General features: G+C 39.3%; 2 protein-coding genes across 3 annotated transcripts in view; both read right to left on the minus strand.

Moving 5' to 3' along the window:
* Positions 1-247: 247 nt before the first annotated feature.
* Positions 248-13827, minus strand: LOC145451525 (DCN1-like protein 3). 2 transcript variants are annotated; one of them, XM_080329738.1, is made up of 8 exons: positions 13465-13827; positions 10490-10568; positions 9803-10075; positions 8614-8872; positions 6457-6587; positions 5449-5494; positions 3808-4042; positions 248-2485 (listed from the first exon to the last, which is right to left on the minus strand). In XM_080329738.1, the coding sequence occupies exons 1-7, from the start codon at positions 13583-13585 to the stop codon at positions 3851-3853; spliced, it is 1101 nt and encodes a 366-aa protein (XP_080185864.1). In that variant the 5' UTR covers positions 13586-13827; the 3' UTR covers positions 248-2485; positions 3808-3850. The 2 variants fall into 2 exon arrangements, with proteins under 2 accessions (XP_080185864.1, XP_080185863.1); XM_080329737.1 differs by having other exon boundaries at positions 248-4042; positions 13465-13825.
* Positions 10608-14882, minus strand: part of LOC145451529 (coiled-coil domain-containing protein 124-like) — a 93741-nt gene continuing 89466 nt past the window's right edge. The window contains exon 2 of the mRNA XM_080329743.1: positions 10608-10652. The gene's annotated coding sequence lies outside the window, so the exon portion shown is untranslated. The remainder of the gene's footprint in view (positions 10653-14882) is intronic.

Below are 14882 nucleotides of genomic sequence, written 5' to 3' on the forward strand. Positions count from 1 at the left end.
GTGGTGTATTTAAATTACACAACTTAGTTTTGTCTACGCGAATGAAAAAGTCACAAACACGAGTAAGATTATCTGACCATTGTAATATCTGCATTTGTGCATACATTTAACCTGATCAATAGGTTAGGAACATCCTCTACTTTTAAAAACACCCCCTTTTCTATAAATATCCCGTTTTTTCTCAGCTGGCTACGCTCCTGGGCCCATCCTTCGTTCCTGTCATAAATCCAGGTCAATGATAACGAAATTGTTCCGATAAAATCGTGTATTGAACGGATACGCAAATGTACAATAAAATACTGACAATTTGGTAACAAAAACAGACAGAGCGTATCACGATAGCACTCCATGCAAATATAAATAAGAAGGGGAATCCTAACAATGTGGAATAGATAGTTGTAGAGAATGGATATCCAAACAAGATGTCGGCGACTTCAATTCAAGCATACAATTCATTATAGAAAGTTAACAACGATTAGAGTGTCTAATTATGTGCAGTAGGGTTGTTTCGAAAAAACTTGTTTTTTTCAAATTATGCTGGCTATTTGATGAAAATGTTAGGTCGCCTAAATAAGTGATGCACAACAAATTTGACTCAATTCCAACCCAATGAAATAAAGTTATTTGATTGGAAAATTTTGGGCTTGACAAAAAAAAGAGTATTTACGGTGCCAAATTCTATAATTTAGATGTGCTATTCTATCATTATGCTATGACTACAAATGTACAGGCTGGAATTAAGCCAAATTTGTTTGTTATCCATCGTTTTTTCAGACGGTACAATTTTATGATGCAGGCAGTAAAGTCTGCAATCTTTTTTTTTCACATAAATCCAAAATCTACTGCTCCCACTGGTTGGAAATGAGTCAAATTCGATGTGCAGCCATTTTTAGGCGATCTAACAATATTATCAAATGGCCTGTATCATTTGAAAATGGCAGTTATTTTGAACAACCCTCGTGTGCATTTGACTTTTAGGAAAAGTGACTGCCTTGCTTGACACCCGGGAAGGTATCGTTAAAATTCCACTGCAAAATTGATTTATATCACTGCAAACATGAGGGCGGAAAGGAAAATATATTAAAACGATGAAATAGCTCAAGACTGCCGTAAATACACAAAACATCAAGTAGTTGGATATGCAAATCAACAGACACAAAACGGCTATACAGTTATAGAATGAGTTTCCCACCTTTAAAAAATTCACAAGCAAACTCCGTTAAAGGTACCAAAAAATAGTTTGAAGAATGATTGATACTGATCAGGAGAAGGAGAAGGAGTATTACGCTTCATTGCTTTGGCAAAAAAAAAAAATCTGCGAAGCTACCGGTTTAACGTGAACGTAAACAAATGCAATTTGTGTCATAGATTTGTGTCAATTTGTGTCAACGATAAACAAATTCAGACATCCCAGATAAAACACATTGTGTTTCCAAGTCACAGAACAAATATTAATTCCGACTCTCCGAAACACCCGGGTGCTAGATTTCGCACAGACCTAATCGTAACATCCACATTAGGGCTGTTCGAAACAAAACTTTTCCTTCAGATTTCACTGGCTACTAGATAAAATTGTTAGGTTGGTTAAACATCCTCTGCACACCAACTTTGGCTCAATTCCAACCAGAACCGAGATTCTTGCAGTAAAAAGTTTTGAATTGATCATTAAAAAAATAAAATTTTAACATTTTTTTTGTCGACCCCATAAAATGGCTAGGCTGTCAGTAGAGATGATGCACACCAAATTTGGCTCAATTCCAACCACTAGAAGCGAAGTTATTGCAGTAGAAAAATTTCTAATTCCATGATTTTATTATAAATAGAGAGTTGGTCACCGTAAATACTATTTTATTCAAATCCAAATTTTTCTACTGCAATAACTACGCCTCTAGTGGTTGAATGGAGCCAAATTTGGTGTGCATCATCTCTACTGACAGCCTAACAATTTTATGGGGTTGACAGAAAAATTTCTGAAATCTTATTTTTCATTTTTTAATAATAAATTCAAAACTTTCGACTGCAAGAATCTCTCTTCTACTGGTTGCAATTGAGACAAAGTTGGTGTGCAGCGTCTTTTTAACCAACCTAACAATTTTATCAAGTAGCCAGTGAAATCTGAAGGAAAAGTTTTGCTTCGAATAGCCCTAATCCACATACATGATTTTTTTTCAATTCTGGATATGCAACGTATTTTCAACCCGTGGTCATATGAAAAAAATGGTAAATATATAAAAAATATAGAACGACGGCAAGGAAAAGGTAGTAAGTTAAACTAAAAGCCGAGTACACACGATAAATAAGCATATTTACGCTACTACACAAAAACAGCGTAAAAGTATCCGAATGATAACTTCCATAGACACACAATATCGGACGCGCATATTTACAAAAATCGGTCGAAAGTCTTGTCTACAGAAACGTACGTTGTCGCCGCACTTGAATGTGTCATTTCACTCATAAATTACACGCGTAGTGACTTTTGTGGCTGATAACAAGGACAGAATATTATACAGAGTTCACGCTGTACAGGTCTATAAACAAGCAGATTCGGGCAGGTAGATAATTGAAATGTATATTTAAAATGCCGGTTTGGCGGTTTCTATGCTTTAATTTCAATGACAATTTTCGGTTTTACTGAAAATGCTACAGGAGAATCAGGGTTGAACTAACTATTGTTTCAAGATATCCTTGATGAGACTGAAATCTGATTTTATATGAACTGAATTGTATTTTTTTGCAATTCGGAATTTAACTTAATTTCAGAGTTTCTGCAACTTCGTTAATTCTAATTCTTGTCTAATTTGGAAAGGAGGAAAATTATCTAATTGTCGAACTCTGGCGACAGGTGATGTGTAAAATTTGCATTATCGGGCGTGGCAAAGCGTCTGCGTACGATGAAGATAAATAACTGGTCAAAGTGTCAAAAATCAAGAAAGCTACCAAAATAGGAAAAATTAAGACTGAGTCTTGATATGTACCGACATAATTAGGTCAAACAGACTGGAATTACCAAAAGAACTACGGTGATTGAAAGAATTCTGCTCTGCGGCCGAATCTCAACAAACTTCGAACTTGCAATGAGATCGGTAAGCTCATTTCTAGCTTCCCGGGACATCAGAGACCATGGGGCAGTACAGAGGGCTGTTCAAAAATTACTTTTTCAAAATTTACACAAATTTCGGCTCGATTACAGCTTACAGAACTATATAAAAGAGTTTCATATTATGTAATAAAAATATATATTAAATACTTTCGAATTTTGCTGGTTTTACTGGTTATTTTTGAACAGCCCTACTGTACGGGTATATGATTCGAAGAAAAAACGCAGCTTGGGTTGTTCCTACCCTACTGCGGAGAACTCGGTTTCCTTCAAACAGTCCAAATTCCTGTTTCGATCAGGTTTATCAATTTACGGTGAAATCGCTATAAAATAATGGCAGTATACAATTGACTAATCTATTCATATTGAATTAAACCTGAATATTTCAGGCTGAGTTTCTTCAGGGGTAATCGTCAGCAACTAGTAGAGAATTGAAAAGAAAATTGTAGATCAACAATCGTATCGCTTAAGCTTAATGTACTTGAGTTAATGTATCATCTAAAAATAGTATATTAGGCTCAAGCCATTTGTTTGCCTCTATTATTCGAAATCCCATGCCATATTTGATGATACGATGGCGACATACAATGTTCTTTTCAATTCGCAACTACATGCTGACGATTACCACCCCGACTAGTATCAGCCGACAATCTTTGAGTTTATTTCAATACGAATACACGACTCTATTGTATATCAAACTTCTGTACCTTCAAGAAGCTCTAAAATAAGTTTAACCGGGCATCAATCAACTCAGGAATGAAGGTTGTCGCTTGTGACTGGTTCAGATTGGACACATTCCATTTCATCTTCATTTTGGGTTGGCGCCATAGCAACCTCCACGATATCGGAACTGCTGTCGCTGTGGGGTGATTCCAAAGCTACGTTTTCCTCTTTTTCGCCGGATTCTTCGTTGACTTTGAGGTCGCTCGCACTATCGCTATCCTGGCGATAAAAGGAACAGAGACGGTTATTTTTTATTTCTCTTGACTTGACTTGAGTCATTTTCTTACAAAATGGAAAATGACTCGACTTGACTTGAGTACGGTAACTAGGTACAGGACATTTTATATTTCGGCCTTGTTGTTTTTGAGGCATATACACCGATTCATGATATACACACGCGCGATCTCTGCATACTGCATATGTATACCATGAATGCATGATGTGCATATGCCGCTGAACAAGGAAGGTACAGACATATCCTTGTAAGGCTTTCTTTAAGTCTTGCACCAGCCCTCTATGCTATCTCGGTAATGCTGAGCGCCAAGCGGGGGAGTCAAGGATACCAGTGTTACTAATCAGGACTTTGGTCTGACCCGGCCGACGATCGAACCCACAAAATTCCGACCAAGAAGCCGGACGCTCCACCATCGCGCTATCTTGTTGGGAAACTTTGTATTGACTGCACTTTTACTCATTGAGCGTGACGCGGCCAAGTCATTTAACCCGAGACATTCTACTTGATCCGCGCTCATGTATCAGGATTCAGGAGCGATACTTAGAAAATAGGCCCAGAAACTATTTGAATAATAATGGTAAAAGTGAGAAGAATTAGTATACCATGAAGCCATGGCATACAATACTCCCCAAGAGTTCCAAAATCGCGCGTTGAACCTGAATTGAACTCGATAATGAACAGTGAACACTACACTATCACTTGCGCCCGGACTCCAATTGCAACACTACGACTCATACTCAACCGTTTGTTTCCAGACTAGGACTCGGGGACTTGACTCGGTGGCGAGTTGGAAAATGACTCGACTCGAGTCAAAACAATAAAAACAAGATCTACATGTGACACGGAACCTTGTAACTTGGTTACAACCCTGGTAAAATTGGGTGCGACTGTTACAAAGCTTAAAATGCTGCACGACATGTGAAGTTTTAATTAGCATTTCTGTTTCTCTGATTTGTTGATCACGTCAATGATTGTGTGATTGATTTGTTAGGACGTAGGGTATAAATGTGTCCGTATGCTATGCTATGCTAGCTCTTATGTTAAGTTACGCGCGCGTTATCTGGACTGGACTGGACTGGATGCTCCTTGCGGCTGTTAGGACAAATTATCTGCTTCTGCGCAATAAATACATTCTAACTCATATTGATTGAGATATTCGTTTTCAAATTCATTACTACAATATTGATGTATTGCTTTCGTACTAATAATAGTTATTACATTGCTAATGCCGAATTCACTTGGAACCATGGCACAATGATATTTGGAAATGGTCATCCAGTTGCAACGGAATTACCGAGTCATTCAAGCACGTATCAGTTGAAGATTTACACTCGTTAGAAATCCAATACACTCCCCATGACCTCAAAGTCTGCAAATCAATGTTACTGACCTGCTGTGAAGATTCGCCTGATTTCTCTTGCTTGTCTGTAAGTGTTCTGCAGAGAAAGAATACAATGTCGGATGAAATAAATAAACTAACGAATACATTTCAATTCTATTCAAACACATCAGCAAATCATCCATGAATACTATGTTACTGCCATTGCTGGTATAATATTATTGCCTTCAACGAGGAAGTAACTAAGTGTGAGCATGACGACAGGTTTTGAAATAACTGGGGAAATTTCGGACCCTGGAGGAGATTTTACTAAACCCTAATCTAAATTAATTGCACAATGAAAACGCAATGCAATTTTGGATTTAATACCTCAGAAAACCGTCTGTAGCGGTATATACGTGGCAGGATTAAAAAAAGCTGCACGCCAAATGTAGCTTGATTCCGACCGGTAGGTGTGAACGCACAGGAGTTTGAAAATTTTGAAATTATCACGAATTTTTTTATTCAATTTAAATTTTATTGTCAATCCCATGAAATTGATGAGTTGTCTAAAAGAACGATGCTTAACAATTATTGCCAACTTCCGACCTGGTAGAAGCGAAGTTTTGGAGTTGGAAATTTTGGGTTCACAATAATAGTCTGGACCGTATGTAAGCTAATCCCGGAATTATTAATGAAAAACTCAAACAACGGGTTGTGATCGCGTCAAATTTGTTTTGCATCGTCTTTGTAGACAACTCGAAAATTTCATGGGGTTGACCGTGAAATTTTTATTAAAATCAAAATTTTCAAACTCTTGTGAGTTCTCATGCAACCTACCAGTTGGAATTGAGCCAAATTTGGTGTGAAGCGTTTTCTTTTAGGCCACCTAACAATTCAATCAGTTAATCCCCGGAATTCGGAAAAAAAAGTTTTTTTCGAGCAACCCTAGAGTACAGCAACATTCCGCCGCTGACAAAACACAAAGAGCAGTAAGTTTCACAAGCGATCGGAAACTGAGACTGATATTTCGAAGAATTCTCTTATCACTAGTCTACATAAGCATCAAGTTATTCTTACCTGTAGTATTCAACAAAATCATCAAAAAGACTTGGCCAGGCTTCACTGTCGTCGTAATTGCTCAGATCAGTAGCAATATTGTCAGTGAAATGTAAAAACATATTCCACGTGTCTCGTGAAATGCCTCGCACCTAAATATTACGAGATCAATTGGAATCAAAATAGAATATCCCCATTAACTTTAATCGTCGCACTAAACAATATGCAAAAACCGAGGGGTCGCCCACTCAAAACGAGTTGAAGGTCACTTTTCAAATTTCGTAGAGGCCGCGGGCCACAAGAACGCAATATTGAGACGAAATAGGCCACACAGATTAAGAACCACGTTTTTAAAACTAAACAACAACGCTGTGCTCTCTGACATGTGCGATGAGCGAGGTAACCAAAAAAGAACTAATATCTTTTCAAAGAAGTACAAATACAACAAGAAATATCATAATCATCAACTTCATTTTATTTTGAACAATGAGCTGTGTTACTGCGTACGATACCTGACAATGCTTTTCAGCGACTAAGGAATCGATATTGGGACAAGCGAGACACGTTACTAGAGCTTAAATACTATCTCCACCTAAAGCTTGATCTTGTGAAGAAGCCCTAAGCCGTTTTCTAAGCATTTAGGTTGTGTTACTGTCTGAGCCATTGCACGTCAAGACAAATATGCCCTTTCGTATCAGCTGATGCTGTTGCCATCAGCCGTTTCAGCTAACGAGAAATAGTGATGTTGGTCACTGGCGAATATAGCTTATTTTGAGACAACAACATCAGTATTTTGAAACTGAAATCAATTCCAGCATTTCAAAAAGCTGTACTTAAACGTTCTTCCGAAATCTCAAATCAGATCGCGGGCGGCGTGTTGGTGATCCCCGAGATAGCCTACAACACATATTGCTATTTACGATTTTACAGCATTGTATTAATGTCTTACAACACCAAAAGTTTGGGAGCTACTAAAGGCAGCATGAATATACTGTTTGCTCTGGCCATTCAATTATCATTATAAATTACCAACTCGACTAAAATCACATTCGAGCAAGATAGAAAATGTAGGCTATAGTCATTCCATGACAACTACAACCACTAATAACAAGCCCATGATGTCGGCTGGTAATTGCTTACTGTCCACAATTAGTTTCCATGATTTTTCATGTCAAAACATGACTCACGCAGCAAGTCACTTTTGTTGAACATATTTCCGCCGATGATTGCAGTGCCATCAGCATACTGCTTGCATCGCAAAACAGCTTAACAATAACTAGGGTTGGGCACAATGATTTGAGTACTCATCTGAATCGTGCATTGATGGCGATGCTAATGATTCCAGTCGAGTAGTGCGTACTAGACTTACACACTCCTCGCCAAAAAGCATTAATTTATCAATGAGAATTATAGTTTTGACTACTGCTTTCCACTGTTGAAGGATGTTAACCTAAATTGGTTGTATCGCTGCACACGAAACATCTAGTGCAAAGCCACGCAGTGCGCACGTTAGTGGAAATGATATGTTTGTGAAGTTGTGATCAACCCGCAACAAAGTGCAATGAAATAAGCAAGGTCAAAAAAATACTAAATAATCTTTAATATGTAGAACTGGCGTTATATTCTTAGCGAACGCATAGAAGGTACATATTTGAACTTTCATCTGCATACTGTTTAAACGATTGTAGAATACAGCAGCTACATGTGCAGTAAGACAATGAAAAATCAACTTAGGCAAGGCAGTTTATGGTCAATCCCGCTGTCGGCCTTTTCAATCAGCTGCACCGGAAAAGTCCACTGTCACTCGACAATGGTGATCTCCCCATTAATGGACATATTCAGCAGTCAGCAGTCAACAGAATCTCAAGAATACGCGGCTCATTGTATGTAGCTGTAGCGTAATGCTCATTGCTGAAGAGCTAAGTTCAATGACTTAGTAAGTGAAATTCCCTGCGCAATTTTAGTCTGTTTCAATAAATCGTGGGATAGTCACAACTCTTGGACCATGGCCTCGGGCGTGGCGTTCTGGTTGCGAGAAACGATATCGCTTACTTGACGGATATATTCTCAAAGTTTATTTGGTCAAGCTCAGAAAAGTTTGGGAAACACATTATAACACATGCATATAAGCTATCACAAATGCTACATATGATCTCAAACAGAGTAACCCGTCCGTACCTTGCTAACATTCAGAAATGTGATCCACTCGCTCAGCAAAGCAGGCGTCTGCTTTGAAAACACGACCTGCCACATCCCTATTGCTACTTCGCACGGCAGCGTACGCTGTCCTTGGTCCGTGTCGAGGCCAAATTGAAAAGCAAACTTGTAAACGTCTCGGAAATTTGTCAGCGCTTCATTTTCCAACGACGGCAAGGCATCCAGCAGCGATTCAATTGAATCGACTTGCAGCGAGATACATCCCTGCGTGAATTCCTCACTGCAACAGCACAAACGGCTCAATCTAACAGAACACCAACCACAATCTGCATGCAAAGAGACTCTCTATGGTAGGCCTACAGAACTTCAATATACAATTGAATAATATATTCATATTGAAATAAATCACAATATTTTCGGCCGACATTTGTCAGGAGAAATTTGCATGCCTTGAAGTCGGCTTTTATCAAATTCCACCAACCTAATTTGTGCCAACAGATGGAGTTTGTGTTTGTGTATAATCTAAAAATACAATTGAATAATTCATTGATATCGAAATAAACCCGAATATTTTCGGATGTCACTCGACAGGGGTAATCGTCAGCAACTAGTAGAGAATTGTAAAGAACACTGTGTATCAACAATCGTATCATCAAATAATATGTCATTGGCATGTAATATCGAATTATCGAGGCGAACAGATCACTTAAGCTCAATTTATTATCTTTAGATGGCACACTAACTCCTTAATGTGGAACAAACTAAGTTGACGTATTTCAACAAAAGTCGTCGCCAAGGCACACAAATGGAAGTATGAAAGGCCTCCTCCGACGACGCGAAATCTGTCGTCCCGATATTTTTCGCACAAATAGAATTATCCATCAAATATTTGAAGTGCAATGTTTTTTCCAATTCTCTTGACTAGTTAGTTGCTGACGATTACCCCAGTTCTGCACCTCCAAGAGTCTCAAATCAAATGAATAGTACATTGAGCCTAAGAAACCAGCCGCTCGCCTCAATTATTTTATTATAATCATTTTCATGCTGGTGATGTCATATTCGGTAATATACGATGGTTGATTTACACCGTTCTCTCCTTGACTTGACGAGTGTCAGCCACAATATTCGGGATTACCTCATTGTGAATACAAAATGATATCAATCGGTATTAGAACTGCCAGTTGAAGAACAAATGCTCAAAATCACATACCGAGTAAATTTGCACATGGTTGCTGCCTTGAATTTCCAGGCCAAAGCTAGAACCACAAACTCCGCTGGGTCTACGTTGAGGTCGCTGCAAAATCTGGCGACCCCCTCCTCCAGTATTTCGTCGCAATGCTTCTCTTTGTACCTCCCAAAAAACGTGACTACGTTCTTGGCGAGAAATTTGCCCCGTACGGCTTTGTCTTGGGTGGACAGGCTTTCGTTGGAATACCCCACCGGAGAAGTCTTCTGGACCCCGTGAAGAGAAAATCCAGAATACCTGAGAGTAATTGAGTCGGATCTATAATGGCGGCTGGAACTCGGGTTGCAATGACTCGATTCAGGACTAGGGCTGGACACAATGATTGGAGTTGAATATTGAGAGATGATTTTATCGACTACTGAAACTATCAAGTTTCACAAGTCTGGTCAGTGCAGATAGTTTCACATCAGAAAGATTCATAGCTTTGGGGTTTAAATCAGCTATAAGACGTAGAAGGCACGAGTGACATGTCAATTGGACGAAAAACCTATATCAAAATCAATCGACAAATATGATATTAATTTTTCCACAGCTGGTTACAAAGTGCAATGAAATAGGTATGGTCAGAAAAAATACTAAATTATCTTCGTGGTGTAGAGCTGTCATTATATTCTTTGTAGTCGCATTATATTCTTTGCGCATGTTACCTACTTTGAACTCGCACCAACTGGGTTCGCAGTAGTACTGGCGGCATTTTCAGCACATTGTAACGTGTCTGGTCGACGATTGCCTGCAAGGAGACTCAATATGTAAACCAAGAGACACATTCAATTGATTACTATATTCATATTGAAATGAGCCTGAATATTTTCGGCTGACACTCGTCAGCGGCAATCGTCCGCAACTAGAAGAGAATTGGAAAGAACAGAGTATATCAACAACCGTATCACCAAATATGAGCATGAAAATTTGTGTACTCGAAGTGAACAAGAAACATACGGTAAGGTATTGCAAGTTACGAACAGATTCAATGGAAAAGACACATAATTATAGCACCAAGAGAAAAGCCGTAGTTTGCTGTATCTTCCAAATCAAGAATTGCAAATATAGATAATTAATATGTGGGAAAATGGGTTGGTCTGACACACAGTTAAAATAAATTCCATAAGTGATATAACAGCCTAAATATCATGATTATTGATCAGACATATAGGCTATATAGGCCAGACTGGAATCAGTGGTTGTTTTCGTCAATAAGTTGCGCGTGACAGAAGGGTTTCATCAATAGAATAATTAAAGAATTGACTGGAAAGTTGCGCGTGACGTTTACCACCAATTCCACCCTGGTATATAGAATCTGACTGATGCTGTGCTATACATGCCAGTGACAAGAGATCAGATGCTAATGGTTAGCAACTGGTAAGGTGCAAGTACTTTACCAACAGACAGTAATCAACAGATCCTGGCTGGAGAACTAGGTCAAAACATTATATACCACATATTAACTGGAATATAGCATTCGGGGTGGCTGAGAACATTAACTTTTTTCATTTTTTTTTATAATGAAATCAATGACCCGTGACGGCGTGACCGCGTGCAACTGGCGACCAAGTCGGCGTGATCCTGCGTGCCTTGGACACCGATTCCATACTGACCTCCGCGGTCACACCACCAAATATCGCCAATTGCATTACCATATACCTTATTGCACTACAATAAACCTAACATTTTCCTTTTTTTGGGGAACGACAGAATAATTTAAACACTCATGTGACTTCATAGATTTATTGTGACGTAGACAAAACAGATATATAGTGTCCATTGTCGGAGTCAGACTTAGACAACTACCGGTATATGATTTTAGTTCTCTAATTACACTGTTTTGAGCGAAATTCCAGTAACCTAATTCTATTCTAATTTGTAAAAATGTTTCCATGCTCTTAATTTTAATGACTATGTAATTTTTGGTTTTCCTGAAATTGCGACAGGACAGGAGAACTGTATAGTGCGAAAAGAGTCAAGTCTGGCGAACAGACATAATTTGCAATTCTCATACTTACGAGAATCAGCTCTGAAATGACACAAACTATCTTGGTTTTTTTTTTTGAAGTTTTGCGAATTCAATTCAATGTAATTCTAATAATCAAATTTGGAAAAAACTGTGTAGCTATAATTTCTACTTCCAGTCTAATTTGGTAAAGCTGAAGATTTTCTAGTTGTTCAGCTCTATGGTCCGCATTCACAAATAGAAATTTCTGATTCCATCAGAATGAAGGTGTGATTACATCATTTTGCCTATCTATTTAACGCGCATTCTTTCATCATCATTGGTTTATTAGCAATTTTATCAGTTCAATACACCACAAAAATGCGATACAATGAAAAGACAGGAAGATGTCGAAGCGACAAGGAGTAGTCTATGGAATCTGACACCCACCTTGGCCTAGGCGATGTGAAGAGGAGGCATGCACACTGAATGAAAGTAAAGAAGATAGTATAGAAGAAGAATGCGACAAGAAATAGGGCGGCATGTCATGGGAAGCGAGATCGATAGGTCAGTCGTGGTCCGGTAATCTTGAGGATGGACTGTATTTATTTAGTAGTAATTGCTTGTATTTCGACTTGAATGTGGACATGCTCGTCAACTGTCGGATGGCCGGCGGGATACTGTTCCACACATCAGGTCCGGCATATTTGATGGAGCGATGATCTTTTCGGTCGATCATATGATATTTGGACGACGTGGACGCGCGTGTGTTGTACTTGTGCGCTTTTGATTCAGAGGTAAAGAAGTCATTGAAATATTCGGGGCAACGACCGCAGTGAAACTGATACATAAACTTGGCGATTTCTAGTTTCCGCATATCTTCTATGTTTAGGACGCCAAATCTTTTCAGCAGCGACTTATTGGATGGGCAGCCAGGCCCCTTTGTGGTCCTAGCTATGATTCGGAGCACTTTATGCTGTAGTTTCTGCAGTGGCTTGAGTGCAGTTTTACTGGCAGCCCCCCAACAGAGGATACCATAATGTGACTTCGATTGGATTAAGGATTTAAAGAGTATCAGAAGAACCCATGCTGGCATGAAGCGCCCAAGGCTGTAGAACAGGCCGCACTTCGGTGATAATTTAGTTTCTAGGGACTGAATATGACTCTTCCAGGACATGTTCGAGTCCAGTAAACTCCGAGATATTTGGCATTATCTGTGTTGGAAACGGGCTGACCAGCGATATTAACGGTTAGGTTATTTTTTGAATTAACTGTCAGCAATTGCGATTTTGAGGCGTTTATGCAAAGGTTGTTCTGGGCCGTCCACTCATGGACTTTGGGCATTTGGTCACCAGTTAGGGCATCCAGCTCTGCTGTCGAAGATGCGGAAGAGAGGAGGTGAGTATCATCAGCGAACAGTGTGGTGTTCAATGAGGAGGTTTCAAAAATGTCGTTGACATATAAGGTGAAAAGGACCGGTCCAAGTACTGAGCCCTGGGGCACACCACAGGTCACCGGGTGAGGAGAGGACAAGGTGTCTGAGATCGCAACCATTTGTTGGCGTCCAGTGAGGTAACTTTTCATGAGCTCAAGTTGTGGGCCCCGAAGTCCGTAACGCGCCAATTTCGAGATGAGAATTTTATGATCTACGCAGTCAAACGCAGTCAGTCAGAATAACGAATACCCTACATTCACATACCTTTTTGCTGCACTGCGGCCTTCTTATTTTGTTGAGCACCTGACGAGTGAAGATCAGCGGGTACCATTTTCCGATTTTCTGTACCTTCTGAGGTGCCGCAGCAAGAGCCGATGTTTCCCATCTTGTCTATTGTGGTACGTAGTTATCGAAATTCGAAGTGTTTTCACGCGCGGATATTTGTGTTCATCACCTCATGCACTGATCTACATCTTTTGTCTCTTATACCATTCCTGCCTTCCGATCCCGACAACGAAAAACACAGAAAAACGACCCGATACCAGCGATGTGAATTGTGGAATTGTGACTACCACAGAGATAAAGTTATTATCATCATACGCCGATTTTCATCACAAAATTTGTGAGGTACCAACTAAAGGTATTGTGTAACAACTGCACAAAGTATCGCCCTACAACAATGAGAAAACGTTTGCGGGATTGCATCAATCAGGTTTATTAATATTTTCATCGTTTCAAAACATCACGAGACTGCGATACAATGAGAAGATAGGAAGGTGATAAAAATTTATTCATTTCAATACACCACAAGACTGCGGTACAATAAAACATAGGAAGGTGTAGAACAGGGTTGTACCCAAGTCACAAGGCTCCGAGTCACGAGTCAATCTCCCTTTTATAGTTTTGACTCGAGTCAAGTCGAGTCATTTTCAATCCACCACCGAGTCAAGTCCGAGTCCAAGTCATCGAGCAGAGGGTCGAGTCCGAGTCATGGTATAATGACTCGACTCGAGTCCGAGTCCAAGTCATTGTGTTGACTGCTCAGTTTTCAGTAACTCTGTTTGGTGATATCAAACGGTTCGCATTTATATTATACTAATTTCCCCACTTTTAGCAGTTTCTGGTCGCATTTTCAAATACCAGTATCGATAGATGAAATCCCAATAGTGTGGTTTCTTTGCTATTCTTCGAAATTACAATGAAATGTCAGTATTAGCCGTCTGAGTCTCGAGTCATATGACTTCATCATTGGTTTATTAGCAATTTTATCAGTTCAATACACCACAAAATGCGATACAATGAAAAGACAGGAAGATGTCGAAGCGACAAGGAGTAGTCTATGGAATCTGACACCCACCTTGGCCTAGGCGATGTAAAGAGGAGGCATGCACACTGAATAAAAGTAAAGAAGATAGTATAGAAGAAGAATGCGACAAGAAATAGGGCGGCATGTCATGGGAAGCGAGATCGATAGGTCAGTCGTGGTCCGGTAATCTTGAGGATGGACTGTATTTATTTAGTAGAAATTATTAGTAGTAATATTAGTAGTAACCGAAAACTTAGTAAATTACGATATAGGCTACATCAGGGCTCGGGAACCTATGGCTCTTTTGATGATACGATATGGCTCTTTCATAAATTTTGCACTTAATTCGCATCTTATTCATAGACTTTGCTGCAAT

This window comes from Botryllus schlosseri, chromosome 12 (genome assembly GCF_051294905.1).
Source record: "Botryllus schlosseri isolate E-star chromosome 12, Bs_hap1, whole genome shotgun sequence".
Classification (NCBI taxonomy): domain Eukaryota; kingdom Metazoa; phylum Chordata; class Ascidiacea; order Stolidobranchia; family Styelidae; genus Botryllus; species Botryllus schlosseri.